At 35.6% G+C, this 25,389-nt stretch overlaps 3 protein-coding genes across 5 annotated transcripts in view; 1 reads left to right on the forward strand and 2 right to left on the reverse strand.

The window, feature by feature from the left end:
* Positions 1 to 93: 93 nt before the first annotated feature.
* Positions 94 to 2,403, forward strand: LOC135836991 (uncharacterized). Its single transcript, XM_065352094.1, has 8 exons — positions 94 to 301; positions 389 to 657; positions 754 to 832; positions 938 to 1,040; positions 1,126 to 1,329; positions 1,416 to 1,664; positions 1,745 to 1,993; positions 2,077 to 2,403. Exons 2-8 carry the CDS (start codon positions 460 to 462, stop codon positions 2,195 to 2,197), a joined length of 1,203 nt encoding a protein of 400 aa, XP_065208166.1. The 5' UTR covers positions 94 to 301; positions 389 to 459; the 3' UTR covers positions 2,198 to 2,403.
* A 77-nt stretch (positions 2,404 to 2,480) lies between these two features.
* On the reverse strand, positions 2,481 to 7,534 carry LOC135836990 (mitochondrial ribonuclease P catalytic subunit-like). Its single transcript, XM_065352092.1, has 6 exons — positions 7,325 to 7,534; positions 6,257 to 7,244; positions 5,930 to 6,182; positions 5,719 to 5,855; positions 2,732 to 2,930; positions 2,481 to 2,657 (listed from the first exon to the last, which is right to left on the reverse strand). Exons 2-6 carry the CDS (start codon positions 7,225 to 7,227, stop codon positions 2,523 to 2,525), a joined length of 1,695 nt encoding a protein of 564 aa, XP_065208164.1. The 5' UTR covers positions 7,228 to 7,244; positions 7,325 to 7,534; the 3' UTR covers positions 2,481 to 2,522.
* Positions 7,535 to 11,325: 3,791 nt separating this feature from the next.
* The window catches only part of LOC135836989 (uncharacterized), a 321,905-nt gene continuing 307,841 nt past the window's right edge, over positions 11,326 to 25,389 (reverse strand). For all 3 annotated transcript variants that reach the window (XM_065352091.1, XM_065352089.1, XM_065352090.1), the window contains 4 exons: positions 21,298 to 22,661; positions 14,538 to 14,700; positions 14,184 to 14,352; positions 11,326 to 13,379 (listed from right to left, as the gene is read on the reverse strand). In XM_065352091.1, coding sequence (XP_065208163.1) covers positions 13,184 to 13,379; positions 14,184 to 14,352; positions 14,538 to 14,700; positions 21,298 to 22,661 — 1,892 coding nt within the window. In that variant the 3' untranslated portion in view covers positions 11,326 to 13,183. The remainder of the gene's footprint in view (positions 13,380 to 14,183; positions 14,353 to 14,537; positions 14,701 to 21,297; positions 22,662 to 25,389) is intronic.

Genomic DNA, 25,389 nt, shown 5'->3' on the forward strand with positions numbered 1-25,389 from the left:
TTGAATCTCACATTTGAGAAATTTATCGCTGGCTTAACCGCACATACTGTTTTGACACTTGTTTATTTTTATAGTTCATTAAAATTCCGCTAGGTTCGCTTTCCATCAGTTTCGATTTTCGAAAAAAATGTGCATCGAGTACTGGTTGAAGTTTGTCTTGAATTCGTAAATGAAACGTGCGATAATTAGTGATTCTTAGCGAAAAAATGAGTCATCTGCAAGTGTAAATATATCAGACTTTCATCCTTTTCAATGCACTCATCGTTGAATCGTCTATCAGTGAAGATTTCGAAATCGCAGAGTAATCATTTTTCATTCTCTCCATTCGATATTTCAGTGTTCGGAATTCCACGTGATTTTTACATCCAGTTCACGAAATTTGTTTCAGAAATTCAGAAAAGAGGATTCGTTCGATATTCGGTATCATTCTACGGTAAATAGTGCTTGAATACTTCTGACATGGACGACCAAATACTTCGAATGAGCCAAGCTGATTCAGAATTCGAAACTGTGAGGTTGATGAGCTTACAAGAAATATTTCGACAAAAGTTGAAGGAATATGTCAGGAATACTTCTGGCATTTATCGTCGCAGTTCTCCGGAGCCACTTGAGCAACTCAATTCTGACGAGTGTACGAAAGGCACCGATACAATCAGAGTAAGTCTTGAAAATCTTCGTGTTTAGTTAGAAATCGACTTCGATGAAATTGAATTTCAAACATTTGTCTTCAAAAATGGTACCTGTTTATTGCAGGAAGAAACCAGTACGAGTCATGAGCGAAGAAGTAACGACGTATTGGAAGAACCTATTTCGCCTCGTTCTGAAAAATCGAGTAAGTGTTCAGAGTACGTCGAAATTGTAAGAAAAAGAGAACACGAACAACATTTTGATTTTGTCGATCTTCATAATTGTTTCAATTAATGTGTATTTTGTGCAGTTACTTTCGAAAGTGATGGATATGGGCAAGAAGATGAAGACGTACTCATGGCCGAAGAATTCAGCTCTGACATCGCGTGCAGTTCGGAGAAAAACAATGCATGGTTCGAAACTTTAAAAAAAACTTGATGAGATAATCGATGAGGTAGTTAGGTAAAAAATAGTAACCAGTGTTTGTATATATTTCAGTGTGATCGAATGGAAAACACCTTATCCAAGAACAGTTGGTGCCTTTAAAATCAAATGCAATTTGAGAATATTTGTTCCCTGTGACAAGAACTCCAGATTGACGAATCGTCGAGTTTACACCTTGGATTGTGACGAACGTTGTAAAAAATACGCTAGAACTGCTGAAAACCCGAATGGAAGGTTTGAAAATTGTTACGAATCCAGGTATAGGAAACTGAACACTATTTTCTCATCACAAACTGTCATTAAGGATGGTATAAAAATTACGTTAATTTTCTCATGTTTCTTAGTTGGCCCAGTTGGTTTGGTATTGACGACTGCGACATCGCAAGATGCGATTTGAGAGTATTTCTGGACGCAGATTCGCTCCAAAATCGTCAAGTTTTTGTGCTCCGGTGCTGTGGAGAGTGTGGAAAATTCTGCGAAAATCGTGAATCGTCTGCGGTGTTCGAAAAATATCTCAAGTTGACGAATTTCAACGATAACGAACGAAGTAGGGAAAGTTCAGTGGACGAGTTTGAAGATTGTCACGAATGCAGGTATTAAAATTGACGCGAATTTTATCACAAAAAAAAATCGAATCTGATAGAAATGTACCTCAATTCTGACGTTTTTTTAGTTCTCCATGTAACTTTGAGAAAGACCACAGCGATGATAGCCACAACGAAGGAAAGTGTAACTTGAGAGTGTCATCAGATGAAGCTTCGTCCCACGGTCGTCGGGTTTTTGTATTGCAGTGTTTTGGCTATTGTGGAAAATTGTGCGAAAATCATAAACCTCGTGAAACTTCTGGTGAATATCTCGAGTCAATGGATTTTGATAGCTGCGACAGCTTATATGACAAGTTCGATGATTGTTCCGAATTCAGGTACTGTACTTGAAAAACATAATCTTCAGAAAAAAGTTAGCAAGGGGTGAATAAAAATATCTCCATTTTCGTGTGTTTTTCAGTTCGCTAGATTCGTTCAAATCATACTCGAGGGATGATTACCACTATAATAAAATACTCGATTTGATAGTCAGACTGGACGTAGATTCATTCCACGACCGTCAAGTTTTTGTTCTTCGTTAATGAAAAATATTTTGTGTTGGGTGAGTTCAAAAGCTCGTTAAAATATCAGTGTTTAGTTTAATTATGATTAATTTGTGTTGTTTTTCGTTTAAGTGTTTGTTTCGATGTGATATTTTTATACGTTTTTTGAAGTTATTTGTCACAATATTATGTAAGAAATCACGGTGCTATCGATCAACGTGTCGCTGTTTTTAAATTAAATTCTATTAACGCAAAAAATTCATTTGAGAACCCACAGCTGCAGGATTTTTCCAATTCGATAAACGAAATCAAACCAAACGTGAAACAAATAAAGAGAAAAATTTAATACAAAATTAGTTTAAAATCAACCATCATTTTTCAAACAAAGCCAACGTTCGTGGAGTCCATAATCATCAGTGCCACTATAGGTGTCTGGATGATAAGGTACATGCCAGCCAAATTTGGAAGGTTGGGCAGCCATCTCGAATAAAATTGGAGTCTGCGAAGACAAAAAACATCTTTGAAATATACTTTTTAAATTATCGTTTTCACGAATTATAGATCTTTTCGTACCTTGAAGAACACTCTGCCGGAGGAATAATTCACGTATTCGATGAATATCTGGTGACTTTGCTGCCATCGTTTGAACAGCAACGCTAATTTATCACTGGATAATTTATATTTTTCGCTTCTCATCAAGTCTCTGGTAACAAAACACGACTCAGGACCGCTGTAGAATGTTGCGTAGATCATGTAAGGATCATCTTCGGACCTGGAATGAAATCGAGATCAGAATATTGAGGTGATTTTTGGCACAGGCAGGGATTGTACTCAAATTTTTCTCAAAAAAAGTAACTTTGGTAACCAAAAAAGCCGGAAAAAGTAACCAAAAAATAACCAAAAAAGTGGCAACCAAAAAACTTCAATGCATTCAAAATCAAAAAATTACATTTGATTTTAGATTACAAAAAAAAAACAAAACGTAATGAAAATTTCGATAGCAGTTTTTTCAAAAAACACAGAAAAAAAACATCAAATTTCAAATACCAACCATTTTTGAAAAAAAACCTACCAAAAGCTCAAAACAGATAATTATTAACATTTCAAAAGTAAACTACTCGTAGATTAAAATACAAAAAGAACGCATGAAAATAATATTATGGATTCCGGAAACATAATCGAAAAATGTGTTAAACTACTAAAAAAATTGCAAAATTGAAAGAAGAGGGGGAAGTCTACCGAAACAGGGAGGAACGAAATTCAATCTTTCAATCAAAATCATTTCAAAAAAATCAAACACAAAAGTACCAATTGTAAAATACCTAGCAGAAATATTGACATGAGCGAGGATTTGACGAAAAAAAATCGAGTGTTTGAGAAATAATGAACAATAATTTGTAAAAAAAAATACATAAATGAGAAGACTCATTTTAGAACGGGAAACTCATTATAAAATAAACAGGAAAAGGCGGCAGGGGAGGGGGAGATTGCAATCCAAATTTGGAAAAAAAAGTGATTTGTGAAAATCATTTCAAAAATTCGAATACAAAAAAATGTACCTCGCTTCAAAAAGAAAAAAAACCTCCATCAAAACTGTCAAAAAATGACACGATCCAAAAAACATGGAAAAAGGTGACAAAATTATTGAAATTGAGAGAAAATAACCAAAAGAGGAAGCAGGGCGAAGATTAAGATCTGGAGAAAAAAAATATAGTCCAAAAATAATGTTGAAAAATCTCTTCGTGATCTTCTTTTAATAAATCAAAATCGCGAAATTCAAAATGAACCAGAAAACAGAGTTTTGTCAAAATTTAAAAAGTTGAAAAAAATCACGAGGATTCCAGAATAAAAATTCGATTAGAAGTACCTAGAAAAACTCCACCGAAAAAATTAAGGTAAAAAGCACTAAAATTTAAGAAAAAACATCGCAAGAATTGAAAAAAAACTCACGAAGGAAAATCGTCGAAAAATTGGAAAATAGAATCTATGAGAATTCAAAAGAATAAAACTTGAAGAAATCTTCAAAAAAATTCCAAATAAAATCATCTAGTCTCAAAGTCCAAAAAAACTCGAAAAAAATCTGTAAACAGGGGAATTCTGCAAAGATTTAGGCAGAAAAAATTTTCAAGATTTGGGACTAAATTAAGAGGAAATGTTATTGAAAATCTCGAAAATTCTAGAAAAAAGGTTCCGCCGAAATTCAGAACAAAAATTTAGGCAGAAAAACGAATCAATGAAATTCAAAACAAAATTGTGGAAATGATAAAAATTGAAATCTTTCGAAAATTATTCAGTTCTGCAAAAATCATTAAGAATTCAGAACAGAGAACTCACGAGAATTAAAATTAATTATAGGTACATTCGGAAATAAAATCGAACATTTTTTGAGGAAAATCATCGAAAAATTTCTAGTAAAACTGAAGAGGATTCAACAGAGAAAAAAAAATGTTCGAAGAGAGAGAGGGATCAACGAATAAAAGATATCAAGATGAAGAAAAATCCACCACAAAAGGTGAAAATACACAAAAAAAAACAAAGTCATCAAATTTTGAAGAAGCTTTCCTCCCTTCTCGAAAAAGAGATCAAAATTTAAAAGAAATTATTATTTTTGGAAAAAGAAAAATTACAATTCCACAAAAATGAGAGAAAAAAAATCATTTTGTTTTTTAAAGCACGAAACTCAAAAAAAACTGTTGAAATGAAAAAAAAATCAGTCAATAATTAGGCAAAAAAATGACCACAATAATTTTGGACAAAACTACAGAATCGTGAAAATAAAAAATTAAAAAAATCTTTCAAAACTGTAGAAACTTCGCCAAAATTTGAAACGAGAAAAAAATAGAAATTTCGAGAAATTATCGAAAAACTTGAAAAAAGAGAACTCGCGAAAATTCAAAAAAAATCATACCCGTCAGAATAGGGAAAAATCTACAAAAACTCAAAAGAAAACTCACCAAATCGGCGAAGAAAAAAATTCACAAAATTCAATAAAGTCATCGAACCGAAATAAGGAGAAATCCAGACTATTTGAGCAATAAAACCACACAAGCTAGAGGGAAAATTTTTGTGAAAAAATCACGAGAATCAAGGTGATAAAATTCGGCAAAAATTCAGGGTAAAAAGTCATCAAAATTCAGAGCAAAATCATGGAAAAATTATTTTGGAAAAAAATCACCACTAAAATTCAAGATATAAAAATCAATCAAGACAGGAGAAAATCCACTAAAAACCATCGAGAAATTCAAAAATAATAATACCTATCGAAATTGGAAAACCTCTTAGTCTTAGTACATTTCAAATCAGAACTGAAAAAAATTAAATTCATAACGCTGAAAAAGCAGTGATGCCATTTAAATGAAAGCAAAGTTTTTTTTTCGATGTTGGATAGAATTTTGAAAAAAAAAAGGAAACTTGTGAAAAAATTTGGAAAAGGTAACCTTTAGTGACAAACATTTTAAAAAAGTAACCAAAAGTTACTATTAGTAACTTTAGTAACTTGGTTACTTGAAAAGTAACCGAGTACAATCTCTGCACAGGGACCTGGGAAGGTAATAACGTACACGTCGTTGATTAAAAATAGAGTTGAATTTTCTCGAACGTATTCTAAATTCTCCTTGGCGTAATTATACATGTGTTTTCTTCCAATAACCAATACTTTTTGATCACGTTCGACGAAATGGCGAACTGTTTCGGTGAGCTAAAGGAAGTAAAATTGAGTTTAAAATGCTTCGAAGTTCACTGCAATTTGCATTTTAGGAAAATTCATCTCACCAGTCTGGAATAAACACGTTCGCTTTTCATGGTACCGCTCATATAAATAACATTTAATCCATCGATGACGATATCGAACGGCGCGTTACGTTTAACAATTTCGAAAAAATTCTTCAATTCTTTCGGAGTGGTGTTTTTAAATATATCATCTCGGATTAAAACACGATTAAGGAATTCGTCTCGAAGCATATTAAATTCTTCATCGGTAATATCAACCTTCTGTAATTTTTCTCCACAATTCGGGCATTTACCTCTGTGAAAAAAACACCACGAAATTTAGAGAAACACGAATCTTCTATCGAATAAAGCTACAAGAATTTAACTTACGAGCTTTCTATTGAAACATAAGTTCCGGTGAGCTGTTTCTCCGGTGGGTATTGCGAGAACGCTGCAATTAAATGATCACAGACTGTTTTACGAGGGATCACGTTACTAAATTGAAGAAACTTCAATAGCTGTTGAATCTGATCCGGGTTTGATTTAGTTTTTTCTATCCAAGCAATAAAAACATCGTTTCTAAGTGTAAGCTTCTTATCTGTGGAATTGGTCAGGATAGACCAAGCTTTCTGAATCTCATCGTTTTCTAATAAGCACGTCGCGAAGGCGCTGATTATTTCGTTATTTACAGCGATGTATTCTCTCATTTGATCAACGATTTCGGCACATTTTTGCCAATCGTTTTTCAGGCAGAGTCCTTTAACGATGCTTTCTCCGACGATGCTATCGAATACTTTGTACCTGACTAGTAAATACTTAGTGAATTGTTCCACCTTGGCGAGATCCTCCTCCGTACAAAGTCGTCTATTTTCGTAACATAATTTGATAAAATTGCAAACGGTAGATGAATTATATTTTCTACCGATATCTCTTAAATATTTAAGATAGCTTCGACCAAGATTCAAATTATTAAGAGTGATACAGCAATCTAGGACTCTACCGTCGAAATTTATCTCATTAATACTCCCTTCTTTAACTTCGAATACTTTTCTACTAAGTTCTATCCAATCATCGGTACTTGCTTCTTCGTTATTCATGACGAAACTTCTAATAAAGGTGTCTTGTAATGAAGTTGCGGCTCGACCGTGGATCAATCCGCTTCCTGGCTTTGAACCTAACCAGTGTTCGTTCATCACTGGTTTTTCTATTTCGACGCTGTAGCTGCGAGTGAAATTCGAAGAAAGATACGATTTTGTGGCATAAACCGAACAAATTTGATTCACCTTCTTCACTTGGTAAGTTGAGCAACGACGGTAGATTGTTGGTAAGTAGACCAATCGCTGGCTCGACTTGAGCAGCATTTTGGTGTATTTTGAAACTGGACATACGGAATATAAGATAGAGAATTATTAGCTAATGTTCGAGAGAATGATGAAATCGTAGAATTTATAGGCTTACCAAACTGCGAGTTGAAACTAAAGTTGAGCTATCATTTCACTGTACAAGAGAAGTTTGAGATGAGCTGCGAGGATTTTTAAAATTTGACTTCGATATTGAGCATTTTTATGCTAAAATTTGAATATTTTGTTCAGCAGAAGAGCAGAAAACACTTCACTTATCAATTTTTCCTTCGTTATTTATTTTTTTCCGCTCGTTTGTTTGTTTATTGACTTCGCTGCGATGATTTCTGGGCATTTACATGGACGTGTGCGAATCTTATTTTGTCTCTTCGCAGTGGAAGTCGTGCCCTCGTGCGATTTTTTTTCTCACAAATTCGAACTTCTTGATCTTCACTTCCTTGAACTCTACAGAAGGCTCACTGATTTTTTTTTTCGATTTGCAGTGAAACAAAGTGAAGAAATCAGGAAAGAACTGAAAAAATTTTCATTTTCAGTCCAACAAATGATACTGAAGTCTGAAATAATTCAGTAACATCATAACATGCTTTATTGGTCGAACATGCAAGAAAACCAACGGTACCTACCTATGTACCTGACAGAATGTATTCGTAATATTTCGTATGGTTCGATAGATTGCAAAAAAATACTAAACAGTATCAGTAAACAGCGATAAATACCGAGATGAAGATTCAACGTTTTATACGAGTGCAGTGTGTGGAATGCAGATTGTATTTAGATTTACATTTTCATCTAGTACTACATCTCCTCTGCTGCTCTGTGCTCTTCTATTGACGATTAGTAGTTATAGGTATTCGGCAAGCTGCTGAACACAAAAAAAAGAAAACGTTCGTTGAAATTTGATTTAGCTTTTGCCACTTTGTTGAGTTTTTGAAAAGCCTACTCGCCGTGGAATTACAATAGAATTTGACTCGAGTGAATTATACAAAATATGTATCCAGGTCCAGGTACCTGGGTAATAATCACTGATCAGTGAGAAGGTTCGTAGATCGCAGGAATAGACTGAGAATTCAGGATATTTAATCGACAGGAATTGTCAATAAGAACGTTGAATGATGATTGATGTATAAAAATACAAATTAATGATGCCTACTGTAGGTATGTTGGTAATTTGGGCTGCTGAAAAATTAATTGTTAAGAGTTCAGTACAAATTTATAATTTATCACGTATTTGGCCTTGTTCTGTAGATAGAGATGTGTTTTTTAATGTGAAATACTTGGGACTTGGGGTCCTATTAATAATGTTACTTAAGGACAGGGCTGCATACCGATAAACATAAACGGTATTGGTAGGTACCAGGTATTGGTATTTACTATTTAGCATACTTACAGTTCCCAAAATGGTATTGGTATTTTGGTATTCTCCAATACAGATATCGAATTTTGGTATTTTGGTATTGGTATTTTATTATGTTGTGGATTTTTTTTCGGTATCTGGTATTGGTATTGGTATTGTACCTACCAATATAATACCGAATAAAAAGTGTGTTTTTAGGCCAGAATTAACAAAGTTTTTCGATTTTTTTTAGAAATTACACTTTTTTTCTATTTGAACACCTCAATTTGCGAGTTCAAGGTTCATCATTATCAATTAAAAGCTTTTCAATGTGAGTAATTTATTAGTTATTTTATTTTTTATAATTTTGTAATCGATCAAAAAGAGTTGCCAACCCAAATGCCAGAATGGTGCTCAAGGGGGTATTTTGGGACGGCGAATTCAGTGCCGCAATCCGCAGCTCATGAAACCCCTCCATTCTCGCGGAAACCGAGATAGAATTCAAAATTTCATTTTTTCGGCAAAAAAGTGAATTTTTCAGGAATCGAATTCGCGTTCATGTTTTGTGAATGGGTTCCTAGAGGGTTTTTTGGGTCGAGGAATTCATTGCGATGATCGGTAGCCTGCTACAGTTCGATTGGAAGCCTGTGGGGCGGTTTTGCACAATGAAAAGTACCAAAAATGCCACTTATGCGCATCTCCCAAGAAAATGAAGGTCATATTCGAAATCAGCGACCCAAAATTAGTCCCAAATCGTCTTTGTTGCGGACAAATCGCTCACTTTTCTCCATACTTGTTGGTTCCACCATTGCCCACTAGGGGGTGGGCAGAAGGGGCCAAAAAACCACTGGAGAAAATGTCGCCCAAACGAGCTGAAAATTTGTGCCCGGGGGTTTTTTGGGATGGCGAATTCAATGCCGCAAACCGCAGCTCATGAAACCGCTTTGTTCTCCTTCAAACTGTGTTTGAATTCGCCAGAAAGATGAAATATCAAGGTTTTGACAAAAATGTGATTTTTTCAAGGACAAGAATGGTTTCCAGGGGGGTTTTCAGGGTCGAGGAATTCATTGCGATGATCGGTAGCCTGCTACAGTTCGATTGGAAGCCTGTGGGGCGGTTTTGCACAATGAAAAGTACCAAAAATGCCACTTATGCGCATCTCCCAAGAAAATGAAGGTTATATTCGAAATCAGCGACCCAAAATTAGTCCCAAATCGTCTTTTTTGCGGACAAATCGCTCACTTTTCTCCATACTTGTTGATTCCACCATTGCCCACAAGGGGGGGGGGGGTGGGCAGAAGGGGCCAAAAAACCTCTGGAGAAAATGTCGCCTTAACGAGCTAAAAATTTGGGCCCGGGGGTTTTTTGGGACGGCGAATTCAATTCAGCAAACCGCAGCTCATGAAACCTCTTTGTTCTCCTGAAAACTGGGTTTGAATTCGCTAGAAAGACGAAATTCAAAATTTTTGGCAAAAATGTGAATTTTTCAAGAATTGAATTCCCGCAAAAGAGGCGAGAATGGGTTCCAGGAGGGTTTTCGTGGCCTAGGAATTCATTGCGATGATTGGTAGCCTGCTACACGTTTGATGGGAAGCCTGTGGGGCGGTTTTGCACAATGAAAAGTACCAAAAACACCACTTACGCGCATCGCCCGTGAAAATGAACGTCAGATTCGAAATCAGCGACCCAAAATTTGTCCAAAACCGTTGCTTCCTGCGTGCAAAGTCGCAAGTCGCGCGGACCCATCAAAAATTGCAAATTGGAAGGTCTTTTACCTTGCAGTGTGCAGAAATGAAGGGTCCGCGCGAGTTTGCGAATTGGAATTTGAAAATGGTGTACCTGGGGGTTTTTTGGGACGGCGAATTCAATGCCGCAAACCGCAGCTCATGAAACCGCTTTGTTCTCCTTCAAACTGTGTTTGAATTCGCCAGAAAGATGAAATATCAAGGTTTTGACAAAAATGTGATTTTTTCAAGGACAAGAATGGTTTCCAGGGGGGTTTTCAGGGTCGAGGAATTCATTGCGATGATCGGTAGCCTGCTACAGTTCGATTGATACTCAAAAATGATCAAAATTGGAAAATATGCACTTTTTCAAAATTTGAGCTTTTCAGCCGAATGAAAGCCAAATAGGGTGCACGAATAGTCGATTATCAACTTTATTGAAAAAAAGCTTCATTTCACCGAGAACTTTGAGCTTTTTGATAGCACCAACACCAGAAATTGGTTCCTCGTGGCCAAAAAGCTCGTCTACGATCCTTCGTACGCTTCAATGTTCACCCAAAAGCTCAGAAAAAGAGTTTCAAATCAAATATACGACTGTAGCGCGATCTGTAATATAAAAAGTGAACCAAATGCCTAAAAAGAGAACATTCAGTGTAAAAAATACATGCAGCGCTGCAGACGGTCTAAACAGGAACTTCTTTTGTTCACATGGAAAATTGATTCGAAATAACCTTTTTCTGTATCCAAAATCAGGATTACAAAAGAACTTCTCGTTTACACCGCCTGAAGCGCTGCATCATAAATTATTGGAAATTTGTTCTCTCGTTAAGAAGTTTCCTTTCTTCACCAATAGATAGCGCTGCAAGTACGATTTTTTTTTTGGAAATTTTTCGTGGCAATTTTTCGCCAAGTATTTCTTTTCTACGAGTCGTTTTTGACCAATTTGAGGTCGCTGATCACGATTTCCACATTATTTTTTCATTTCGACGACCACTTCGGGCTAAAAAAAAATTTGCAAAATCAAAAACAATAACCAATACATTCATTACACAAATATTATATTTGTTAAATAATCAAAAAACCATTTATAAATAATGTTAATTAATACTATCTACACAAATATAATACAAATTGGGGGACAAGCCGCGATAAAAACATATTCGATATGATTAATGAAATTGTTCAAGGAGAAAAAAAAATAATAAAAGAGTTTACTCTGATCGTGTGTGTGCCTTTTACTATTTATAAAATTATTGCAAATCATTACAAAACTAAAATAAAATCATCTGTTAAAAATACAAAAAAAAAAAATCGAATAAATAAAAAAAAAAGAAGAAAAAACTCAAAACTCGAAATCAAATAAAACGATAATAATTGAAAATTAAAATACCATCTACCACACTAGAGACATCTTACACGAGTGATTCTCATCCTCGTAAGTAAATACATCTGAGCAGCAGTAAAATTAAAAACTCATTAAAATTAATTATTTAGAAAACATACAGTACAATAAATAGGGTTTGCAAAAATTCGTGCATTAAAAAAAATTATTATATTCGTCGTATTTTTTATTTTATTTTATTTTATTTGTACCATATCAATCGTTACAGACATTTTTTTTTGGCTCAATTTCAATCTCTCTGTAAGTAATTCACACAATATAATCGTACATACGTGAACATACCACACAAACCAATCTCGAATTATAACAATTTATAAACCGTTTCGTAGAAGAAATTACATAACGACGAATTCCTAAAAATCAACAGACACGTCGATGGCGATGATTGAATTTCTCGGTAAGTTTATCGTTGTCTAACTAAACAATAATAATTCAAACACGCGAATGCCTCTTTAGATATTCGAGTTACCAATTTGTAGATTTAAAAAAAAAAAAAAAAAAACGAATAAACATTACCGAAGAAAATATTTCACTTTGATAATCACGATTTTTTCAGGGGAAAATTATTTTTCACAGACTTCTCAAGATCGAAATGCTTAGAAAACCAATTGACAAGATTTTTTGTTTATTTTTTTCTTCTATTTGTACTTACTCTGAGCTCGTTAATTATTAATATTAATAAACAAAAATTTCCATTCGGATTCGACCCTGTGAGACGACTTCATCGAAAAAATAATCGATTATTGAGTCGATCGATACTCAAAGCACTTCGTAGAGCAACTTCAGCACGTAAATTTCTTCCAAAAACCAATTAACTTTCACATTCTATAAATTTACACCAAAACGACCCAAATTAACAGGGTGATCAATAATTTAAACAACCCGATCCATCATCCAAATTCAAACTACGACGACAATGACCCAAAACGTCGAATCCTTCGGTATTTCTAAGCATCAAGATCCACAGTACGAGTAGAGATAACCAAATCAGCCAATTATACATTCAAAAAATCAGTATTAAAGGGACACAGGGAGAGAAAAAAATCACAAATCCGAAAACTCTGCGGACTACACACAAACTAACATAAGCGAAAGAGTAAAAATTTAAGCGCACCCCTTCATCGAAACATTTCTCGACGGTTGGCGCTTTTTTTTCAACACACAAAAAAAAACTAATAAAAAAAATAAAACATTATCTAAGGCTCAAAAAAAAAAAAAGAAACAATTACACGAATGAAAATAAATATATAGAGAGAAGAGTGGGTTGGGGGGGAGGGAAGGGGGAAGAGAAAGGGGGACAGAAACGTATGGTTACATTTTCCTTTCATTATAATACACACGATAATAAATAATTCAACAAATTATATACTATACACAGTTATGCAAACATTTATAAAACATTTTTTTTTTTTTTTCAAAAAGTATATGTAATAAGACTACATAGAGTAGACGTTCAGGGGAACAGGGGCAAAAGGAGGGAGGGGAGAGGGGGACTCGTTACACGAAAAACGGATTCTTCAGCAACCTATGCTGTCGAAAATCGTATATTTTGCGGCAAAAGAATACCAAATCTAGCGAGGTGTTTTCCGGTGGCAGCAGCGAATGACGAGGGTAGCGTTTTTTCGACAATGGAGGCACGATTACGCTGGACACATCGACTGATTCTTCCGTCTGTCGTATGCTTTTATGGTACCTGCGTTGGAAAGGACAATAACAAGCCATTAAATCATAGTCGATTAAATTTATTCTATATAAACTAATTTCGTGCTATTTCGCCTGCACATAGCGTACCGCCGCTGCTCAAGTAGTCCAATACATAAGTAGTAAGTATTTAACCGGTTTCTCGTATACCAGAATCTAGAGGACTAGGACTATAGGAGTATACCTACGACGTATTTGAAATTTATTACGAGTTGATGCGAATTGTAAATCACCTCACACACAGCTAGCACTGAGATCTACACAGTAGACTTGATCGTAGCAGCAAGTAACACGAGCCATGTTTAATTTGTCGTTAACGATCTATACCCTATGGATGGTTATTATTTTTCGATGTCACTTTCGGATGCATTTTTTTTTTTATCAATCAGCTCGACCAAATTTAGAACCGAGCATAGACTACCAGAGAAATTCTTGGCTAATTTGAAGAAAGTTATTCGCAATATGATGACGTAGTCTGTGTGAAATTTCACCTACACCAGAGTAGTTGCAGAATCGAATCACTTTTTTTTGTGCAGACAATGACGATGGCATTTAAAATCCACCAGAGAGAGAGACAGAGAAAAGAGACAATGTGAGAGTGAGAGGTAAAAAACATATTCTGATTTACCTAATTAGCATGCTGGTTGCTGATGGTAAACCTTAAACCATACGATGAGGCATAAAGCATGGAAAATATGTAGGTACCATGTACATAGGTATCCTATCTATGTACCTCTCACTCTCACACAACAACTAACAAGAATAGGTAATATGGGTAAAAATATGGAACACGTACCTGCAATATTCGTTAAATGTTAAAACGTAACATTTATCTTCGATACAGGCTACACTATTAATATCCTTATGCTTAGACGCGTATAATTCGTAAGGCGATTCGCTGTGTATCGAATCGTGCTCCGTGTGTTCCGGTCTGTAGAACCAAAACAGCGACATCATCATTTCGCCTGCGTAAAAACAAAAAATTAGATACATCGATTATATATAGTTGTAGTTGCGAAGTGATGGGAATTAGAATGGAAATAATGTACGAAATACGGATATATAATACAAGTAAGATGATAGATGGATCAAGGATTATTGCTATTCGTTAAAGAGATAGAGGAACCAAAGTGATTAGAGTTGGACGTACCGTCTTCCGGATCTTCCCATAGATGGGCCACTTTGGCGACGTAAGGTAAATCAGACTTTTTACTGCCGGATCTGAGCAGTATGCAATCCTTTGGTTTAATTATGTCGCCGGATTGGTGCTTCATGGCGTGGTAACAGGTTCTCAGCACCTCGGAGCCTTCAGTCTGTGAGCAAATAAAGGGGAAAAAATAGAGATTAGGATGATTCGAAAATTTAAGTAGCAAATTATTGACTAGTATGGTAGATTAAAAAGCACATTCGATATTGTAATTTGTAATCAGATAATTTTCAGATAAGAATGCAGTGACATTTCAATTCAATTGACATGGATAGGGGAAAGGGGAGGATAGTCTGGACACTTTTTTTTCATTAATGAACGTGCTCTGAAAACTGATGAAAATTTTTTTTCAAGGAAGGATTTCAAAGTACTCCCTAAAGATTTGACACTACATTTTGGCGGGAAAATGTTAAAAAAAGATGCAGTAGGCACTTCCCAGCAAAATTTTGAAAATTTCCAGAACCAGAATAAATTTGAAATTAGAACCTCAAAACTAATATGTATTAGAACTGTTACAGTTTGTGATTGAAACCCGAATTTAAAAACCACCAATAAAATCCATAAGGTTTTAAGCCCTGCTTTTTTTTTCACCAAATTGAAATAAGAATTCAAATTTTTAAGGCAAAATGAGCGAAGTAAAAATATTTTTTTTTGATTGAATAAATGAGCTACCGGGTGTCCAGGAATAAGGGATTATAATGTTATCAAAAATGAGAGAAAATTCCCTGCTTGAAAATTAGAAAATTGAATAATCATAATTATGTAAAAAATGGGCGTTTGAGTGATTGTTTCAATGAAACACGAAAGAATCTTTCATTTTGTATCGAAACAAAAATTCAAAAGCACATTTTTTCGATTGTTATAACATTTTTCAATTTTTACTATTGGGAATTTTTTCCCATTTTGGCTGATAAAACCCCTTATTCTTGTACATCCGGTATCACAATTAGGTATTGTGATATCACAATACAGGGTGCCCAGGTTTTCTACTAAAATACTTTGATTGGTCACAGTGAATGATAATAATGATAGCACATGATTGGTTGTTGGACTGGAGAGATAACATTCCACCAATCATATGCATCTATTTCACGTTGCCAATGCCAAGCTATATTTTTAATGGAAAACTTTCTTTGGGGTACTCGATATTTCTGGGCACCCTGTAGTAGGGTAATTCTCAGAAAAAAGGTCAATTTTGATGTGCATAATTTTGAAAAATAAAAATCATTTTTTTGGAAAATTTCAAGTGGGAATCATTTGTATAGGTGTCCCAGATCCCTGTTCTAGTGTTGGCCTCAATTCAATCCCCCCCACTGTGGACCCCGGCCCCCCTAAAACGGCGATAATTAGGATTCGACCCTCATCGATGTGTAATATGTCGATTGATATGTTTTCGAGGTCGTAGAATTCGAATCTGGAGTTATTTTTTATGTAGAGGTGGAGGGTGAGGCGTGGGGAGGGAGAAAATGTCAAATTTTGCTTATATTATCGTGTAATATGTCAATTTATGTTTTTCAGGCCGCAAAGTTCGAATCTGGACTTATTTTATGGTAGGGGTAGAGGTGAGGTGTGGGGAGGGAGAAAATGTCAAATTTTGCTTGTTTTATCGTGTAATATGTCGACTAGCGCGATAAAAGTACAGCTGTCTGAAATTTGGCCAAGTCGAAGGACAAATGGGCGCTGGACAAGCCGAAGGACAATCTCAACATTTTTTCGTTTCTAGCCTTACCTACTGGACATTATTCGATTTTTAACGCGTAATAAATGTGTACTTATCATGTAGAATAACTTCCCTTTCTCAATTATCGTTTTTGGCGGGTTCATCAGGGTAAATAAAAAGGCAAGCCGAAGGACACCAATTTTGCGAAATATCATATTTTCAGAGACAAGTACGATCAGAACGAGCCATTGCGTAGGTTATGAGAATAACATTGCGGGGTAACATTTTTATGAAGACAGTGAACCAGTGCAGCCACTCACAAGAAAAAAATATTGGATTGGGAAGCTACCAAAAATAATTGAAAATTGCTCGAAAATTTGCGCAAAAAGTGTGTGACAGTTTTCAAATGTGAAATGTCAGCTTCCTATGAACTTATTCCAATTGCAATTTGCACAATAATGGACCTTCGTGTTCTATGATAATGAGAACGTGCCAATTTTTCCCCAAAAAAATGAAGTTCATGACACTTTATAACATTCATTTTCAAAAACATGGTGTGTGACAGCCAAGTCGAAGGACATTTGGGGTACAAAATCGAATGTACACCAATGAAAGGAGGGGCTAAAAATTTCAATACCATATGTGAAATGTGTGGGGGATGATCCTTGAATGGACCAAAAAAAAAAAAAAAAAAATTCATGCTAAAACCTTTGAGAAATTTGCCATGTACACGATTTTTACCTTTTTCTGAGAATTACCCAGTAACAACCTGGGATATTTTCCACAAGGATCGCTTAAGTGAGTGCGAAAAATCGGACACTGCGCAAGTCAAAACTGTGGGTGGAGCTTACTTCCAAAACACAACAACGTCAACAACCTCCCTCCAGTTTTTAGCGTGAATTTCAATTTTTTGTTGCACATTTGACAATGGCAATCAGAGCTGTGGGACCAAAGTGATTTTGGGATTGGGTTTTGGTTTCAGGATCAAAATTTATTCATTTCAGGATTGGATTTTTGTTTTAGTTTTGTTCTTCTAAATTTGTATACGAGGGCTGTCCGGAAAGTCGAGTGCACAATTTTTTCGGTGGGAAGGGTTGTACCTAGGAACCTGATTTTTGGATATGTTTTAGAGGGGAGGTTTTGGAAGCATTTGTCGCAAACCGCGTTTAGATTCATGCTGTAGTATAGTTTTACCGCCTTTTTGAACATGAGGGTCTCTGTCTATGTGTACTTGTCTGCAGGGCACTGGTACCTTTTATGATACATTTTTTTCATGCAAAACAGAGGATACTTTTGGAGATGAATCACAAGATTAGAGGTATACTTATATGGTTTGAGTGTGGTTTTTAGAAGACAAAGGTCGGTTTAGAGCCCAAAATTTGATATTAGTAAGATGTGTGTGAATCAGGGCTGGACCCATAGAACACGTGGTCTACCGAGATATCCCATTTTAGCCCCCTGATTTTAGCCTCCTCAATTAATCAGGCAAAATTTTTTCTCCCCTTTTTTAAAGTGCAGGACACTGAGCATAAAAATTCATTCAGAAATTTTTTAAGCGACCCAGTTTTTACCTCATTGGCTCAAATACGTCGCGGCCCAACGAGATTTTCTCAGTAACTCGATGGGTGGGTCCGGGCCTGGTGTGAATGATTTGCCACAAGATGGATGGGCAAGGGCAAGAGTGTTTTGAGACATTCAGAGTGTTGTTTTGGATAAATTTCTCCCATGTGGAGAAATAATTAGTATCTTTGAGGCGTTGAAGAAGCTGAGGAACAATATTCAGTTTGGTAAAAATCGTTGTGGATACCTCCAAGCTCGATCAATTTGTCTTTTTCGTGATAGCGCGACTTATCACATGGCAAGAAAAACAAAGGCTTGGTTATACAAAGTGAAATGGATAGTTATGGACCCCTCGCCATCCAGCCTGGATGTGGAAACCTTTGATTTTCACCTCTTTGGACTTCTAAAACAACATTTTGGTGGTAAAAAGCCCAATGACCACAACATTTTTCAAGTTTGAGTAAAAAATTCCTTCAAGAATGAGCGTGTACTGGTTTTTGAAGAGGGAATTTTGAAATTGAAAATATGGTGGGAAAAAAAGGTCAAAGTGGGGAAGTGATTATGTCTAGAAATAGTAGAAAGTCTATATTTTAAGGTGTATGTATCACTTTTTCATAAAATACATTTGTTGATTGTTTGAAATTTTGTGTACCTGACTTTCTGGACACCCCTTGTATTGAAAAAATTGTTTAGGTTCTGGTATGAATTGGTTCCAGTTTCAGGATTTTCATTTCAACTAATTTTAATGCCAAGTTGACTAATGAACCCTGCAAGGGGTCTAAAAATTGGTAGATTTTGACATGAGGAATCCAATGGTGTAATTAGTTTAATGTTTTAAATGCATATTATGCTTAATTTGTCAAGTAATTTCTATTATAATCTGAATGAATGATGATAAAATGATGTAAAATGACAATTTATTTACATAAAATCGGGGGAAAAATAAAAATCAAGAATAAAAATCCCAAAGCCTAAACGGTTTGGATTCAGTTCCAGGATTGTTTTGGGTTCAAGATTAGGTATATTGTTTCTGGAATTTTTTGGTTTTGGGATACCTTTTGGGATTGGATTTGAATTTTTATTTAGTTGGTTCCAGTTTTGGGATTGTTTTGGACCCACAGCTCTGATAGCAATCACTTTTTTTTTTGGAAATACTTATCCAGTTATCACTAACTGTAGCCATAACTGTAACTGTTTTTTGAGATCTAAATGAAACATAACTACATTTATAACTTAATTTTTTTTGGAAAAAACCTGTTAGAAATCTAAAAAAAATTTTAAAGGGCTGTTTTCCTTTTATTTATCTATGTTTTTTTTTCAATGCGATTTGAAATTTAAATTTAAAAAATGAAATGAAAAAACCAGAATAGAAAGTTCAAAAAATTTGAAACTGGTTGCATCATACTCGATAAACGATTTAAGCTTGATCTCAAATGATACTTTAGTTATAATGATAAGAGGTAATCAAGAATTGTTTTTTGAAAATATTGTTAAATTTTGAATTAAAATTTTTCCAAGATTTTCAACCTTCAAGTTCAAATTGAAAGTGTTTGGTATCATGTTAGAATGATAAAAATTTGTAAAATTTCAATCTCAGAGAAAAGTTTTAGAAGTTTTCAAATTTTCATCTGCAATTTTAACCATTAACCAAAATGTTTACCTTCAATTGGAAAAATTACCACCAAAAACATTGTAACCTTAACCTTAACCATTGACTGAAAAAAATGACCACCAATAACCGTAACCTTGAAAAAAAAATAACCTTAACCATAAACCTTCAACCTTTTGAATTTCTAATTTTTTTAACCATAACCTTGACCTGAATTTTTTTTTTACATTCAACTATCCTGTTCAAAACTACATTTGAAAACCTTTTGAGAGCCAGATCTGGGTACCTCTCATTTTCAAAGATCCTAAAAACCACCACCACCACCACCACCACCACCACCACCACCAATTCAAATTCAAACAGTTTTTTAATGCTCCTTTTAGATATGTACAAAAAAAATCAGACTTATGATAACTTGAAACAAAATTACTAAATTGCTGAGAGGTCAGACACAGGGATCAGAATGACTTAAGAAATCAAACGGAATGGTTAGGTCAGCAACCTAGAGAGACCAGACATACAGATCAATGACCTTGAGATTCTAGATGGGAAGGTCAGTGACCTTGAGTAGACCAGACATATGGGTCAATGATCTTAAGATGCTAGACAACCATATACATATATGACCTTAAGAAGCCAGGCAGACGGGTCAATGAACTTAAGATAGTGAACAGTGATCTTGAAGAAAGCAGACAGACGATTTTGGGAAGTCATGCTGACGAGTCAATGACCTTGAAAGGTCATACGTGCAGACAGACACCTCGTCAGCTAGATACGTAAGTCAGTGACTTTGAGAGTCCAGACACACGGATCCATGACATTAAGAGGACAGACAGTCAGACAGCCGCCCTTGGGAATCCACGGGTCAATAACCTTAAGATGCTGGACGGGTAGATCAGTGACCTTGAAAGTCCAGACACTAGGGGTAAATGCTCAAGAGACTGGACGGACAGCCAGACAAACAACCTTGGAAAGCCAGGCAGACAAGTCAATATGCTGAAAACTTGGAACCAGATGATCAGACTAGACCAGACCATATTATCAGATCAAATTTTGATTAGATGATTCATTGACATGAGTCCGTACAGATCATCTGACAGCTGACAGCTTGCTGAAGATCAGGCTGAAGACCCGGTTCGGATAATCATGTCTGATTTAGCATCGAGGCAACCAAACCAAAAAACATAAGTATCCATGATTTAAAATTTTCCTTGGAGAGGAGACTTTACAGTTTACACTTATCTTTTTCAAAAGTCTGGGACCTCCAAGGGCCCTGAGGCCTAAGTAGTTGTATTTAGAAAATGATTGGATATTCGAATAGATTGCAGTACCCTTGAATTGGCAGGAATTGACATGTCACATCACATCACATTTTCATGATTTTTCATTTTTTTTGCAAAACTGAGAAAAAACCAGACGCATTGGGGAGGGGGGAAATATTTTAAAAAAGGTGAATGAATTTTTTTCGAGTTTCAATTGTTATAATTTTTTATTTCATCAAAATTGAGGTAGGAACAGGGGACATCCGGGAGGGGGGGTCGTATCTAAAAAATGAGTGAATATTCGAATTCAGTGCCCTCAAGTTAGTAGAAATCGACATGTCACACCACCTTTTCAAATTTTTTTTTTTTTTTCAAAATTGAAGAAGTGGCATGGGACCTGAGAGGCGTGTCCTATCTAAAAAATAATCCAATATTCGAATTCAGCGCCTTTCAATTTTTCTACTTAGGAATTGACATGTTACACTACATTTTCAAGGTTTTTAGTATTTAGCTTTGGGGGAGGAGGGGGACAGGGCCACTCAAGTGTCATAAATTTAAAACATGAATGACGTCATGGTGTAAAAAAAATAACAGGTAGGTAGGTATACTCACATTGAGAAAAATTTTAGACACGAACGGCTCTCCCAGCCAAGTCCATCCGTTAGACCATTTCAATTTACACGAAGCTCTTTTCTGCGTCAACGAAAGTAACTCAGCTCGTCGGATTTTCTCCGCGTTTTCAGCCTCAATCTTCTCCTCTTCGCTGCCTTTGGCCGACTTGCTGCTCTTCTTTTTATTTTTCTTCTTGGTCGTCCATCTTTTACGTCTTAACCTGGGTGGTTTCTTTGGTTCGACGTTATCTGTACATTGGACCTGGTCCGAGGTAGATTTCGTATCCGGTATCTCAGATACCGATTCTTCGACCAAAATATCCTTACGTTGAGTCGTCTGATCGACCGTTTCGGTGGTCTTAGATTGTATCTTAAGACTCTTTTCTTCATCACGTTTCCTGAGAGGAGCCACATCTTCGGCAATCTTCAACAAATCCGCGTCTTTTTCTTCGATTTTCTCAATATCGACATCGTTAACCGAGCAAAGCTGTAAAGCCGAAAGATAGGTATTCTTTTCGACGTCGACTGGTTTCTGATCTTCGACTATTAGTATTTTTTCCAGTTCGTCGTCTAGTTTTGGTTTCTTGACAGCGATTTGACCATCTTCCAGCGGATGGATGATTTTTTGTACGTTTTCCCTCATGACCGGGTACGACTTGAGCATATCTTTATCCGGATCGTCGTCGATACTTCGACGTTTCCTGTTTTGGTATTTCTTGGACTTCGGTTCGTCCACCTCGAGCAAATTCTCATCGCAGTAGTCCGTTTCGCAGACTTCCATGATGGTTGGTTTTACCCTGGACACGTAATCGGTCACCGAGGCGGCGGCTATTAAACCGACGCTATCGGAATTCTCGGATACATCCGTGTAGAAAGGAGGCCTTCCGTTCATTCTGAATCCATCCGCCATCGATTTCATATTTTCGTCTTGTTTGCAGATGTGTTTGTTATGGGACGAGGAGGTTTTTCGCGATTTGAATTTCTTCATTTTTAGCTTCTTCAGTTCGGTTCGCGAAGGAGTCTTGAGGCCGTTGCGGACGACACCGTCGACGTTCTTCTCGTCACAGGTGGTTTTACTTATCGCCAGTAGTCCAGTTGTATCATAACTGCAGTCGGTACTCTCGGACCAACATGATGGATTCTTGGCCGTTGCTATGGCCGGCGATGGAGTGGGCCGGCATCCGGCGCTACCTCGAGCTGGGCTGGGTAAGCTGCGGATATCTTGCGGTTCTTTCGGCAACGATAAAGCTACGGGCGATAATGGGGTGCTGTGTTGTTTAACTGGCCCCTTACTGATGATACCAGTAAGCGGGCCAGTATGTCCGTTTTTTTGACACGTTTGAAGTGGACATGGACAACTCGTTTCTGTAACAAAAGAAAATACCAAAAAAATTATTATTTTATCAAGTTTAAAATTCAAATTATGAATAAATTACGCTATTTTTCAAAAAATTGACAAATTCGAGTATTTAGAAATTGAGTTTCAAAATTTTTCTCCATTTCTTTGAAATCGAACACTTAGTCGAGGAAACGTTTTTTCGAACTTGCACTCTTCGATTAGAACGAAATCAAACTAGGTTAAAAGGGTATGTTCTAAAACCACTATAACCAGAACGTCAGACCCCTAAAGTTCCTTTATCTATTTTTGGCAAATTTATGAAAATTTTAAAAATTTAAAAAAGCTGTTTCAAGGTGTTTAAAAAAAATCCGAGACAAAAAAAATCATGACTTGTTCATGACCCATTTTTCACATTTTTACTGAATGAAAATACCCCCCCCCCCACACACACAAAAAAATTGAATAACTTGAAATTGCGAGGAAATTTTTTCTGATTTTTAGGCAAGTAAGTGTATCAGATTTTTCATTTTTCTGATTTTTTGAACAAATTTTACATTTTTTGATTTTTTTTTTTTTTAATTTTAAGTTATGGAATTTTAAAACATGTTCAAGTGTGTTTCGAGCAAAATTCATGAATTTTTCATGACTTACATTTGAAACACACTAGCAAGTGTTCGAGAATTTTTCATTTGATTTCTCCTGTAACTTTTATAATTGAGCTTTCTTAGGTCAAATTCTGAGGTTTCACTTTTCGAAAACACGTTAAAATCATGTTTTCACGATTTCAACGAGTAAAATCTCGGAATTAAACCCAAAAAAGCTCAATTACAAAAGTTACAAGAAAAATCAAATGAAAAATTATCGAGCACTTGCTAGAGTGTTTCAAATGAAAATTCTTAAATTTTATTTGAAAAAATATGCAAAAACGTATTTTTTTTAGGGGTGCCTAAAATGGGGGGGGGGTGGCTTTAAAAAGTGTTCAAAATTACGAATACAGATGGAGCTTAATTAAACCTTTTCATCTAGATAGTTGAATATATACCTCAAAACGTTAAGTTTTGGCGCAAATCACAGGTTTCTCGTTTTCCAGGGGTTCTCAAAATATCGAAATTACGAAAAATTGGAAAATTGAATTTTCGAGTACCAGAGGAAAATTTTATTGAGCTCAAAATTTGGTTGGAAGGGGTAAGGTCAAAATGGCAGTTCCAAAAATTTCCAAAAATTAACCTCCCCCCCCCCATTTCTGGCCCCGAGGATCAAAAATAGGAAAAATCATCGCATAACGATTATCGGGTTCAAACATAGGTATATTTTATGTTAAAAAGTTTTGAAATAATACTCAGTGTTTCCTAAAATATTTTTTATTCACAACTTTGGAAACCCCTGGGGCCCAAAAAATGGTCATTTGGGGTTAACTAACCGTGGATTCCTATTAGGGATATTTATTAACACAAGATTTTAAGAGTGGTCGAGTCGATAACTGTCTGGAGCCAAAATATGGCCTTATTAGGACTCCTCCTTTTGATTAGAAAAAAAGGATTTTTTTCTACAATTTTTATTTCAAATAAAAACAGAAGGGGAAGCAAAGAGCGATCACTTTTTGAAAAATTATTAAAAAAACTCATTTTGTATGCATGTAGAATCTCGCTGCATATTTGGTTTTTTCGATTTTGCAGCCCTAAGAGCCGAAAATTGCAAATGAAATGTAATTATTTGCATGTTTTTTCTCAATGAAAATGGGAATTTTCAGTTTACATTGACGAATATTCCAAAAAATTGACGAAATTTGTTTCTGCATCTCCAATGAACCCTCGATTTCATGAATACCCAAACCACGAATACGTCATTTTGACTGATCAGAAATAATTTTAAATTAAAACTGCATAATCAGGGTGGACTGCGAGAAAAAAGGAGGAGTAGGTATCGATAAGGCCATTTTTTGGCCCCAGACAGTTATCGACTGAACCACTCTCAAATTGTTGTAATAAATGCCCCAAATACGAATCTGTGGTTAGTTGACCCGAAATGACCATTTTTTGGGCTCAAGGGGTCCCCAAAGTTGCGAATAAAAAAAGAATTTTTGGAACCACTGAGTATTATTTTCAAAAACTTTTTCAACGTAAAATATCTGTTTGAACCCGTTAAACATTATACGAGACAATTTTTTCATTTTCGACCCTCAGGGGCAGAAATTGTGGGGTTTTCATTTTTGAAAAATTTTGGAACCACTATTTTGAACCTACCTCTTTGAACCCCCCTAAAAAGCTTTTTACAGTTTATTAGTATCTGAAAGACCTGCATCCTACCACATTTTGAGCATAATAAAATTTTGCGCTGGTACTCAAAAATCCAAATTTCCAATTTTTTGTAATTTGGATTTTTTGGGAACCTCTGGATAGCTGGAAACCTGCGATTTGCGCCAAACGTAACGTTTTGAGGCATATATTCAATTACCTAGGTGAAAAAGTTTAATTAAGCTTCCTGTATATTCGTAATTTTGAACCCTTTTTTTAGAGCACCCCCACTTTGAGCACCCCTGAAAAAGGCAATTATGCATATTTTTTCAAATAAATTGAAGAGTTTACATTTGGAACACACTAGCAAGAGCTTGATAATTTTTCACTCGATTTTACCAGTAACTTTCAAAATTGAGCTTTTTTGGGCCAAATTCTGAGATTTTACTTCGTTGAAATCATGAAAACATGATTTTAACGTTTTTTCGAAGAGTAAAATCTCAGAATTTGGCCCAAAAAA

Source organism: Planococcus citri, chromosome 2 (assembly GCF_950023065.1).
Source record: "Planococcus citri chromosome 2, ihPlaCitr1.1, whole genome shotgun sequence".
Lineage (NCBI taxonomy): Eukaryota > Metazoa > Arthropoda > Insecta > Hemiptera > Pseudococcidae > Planococcus > Planococcus citri.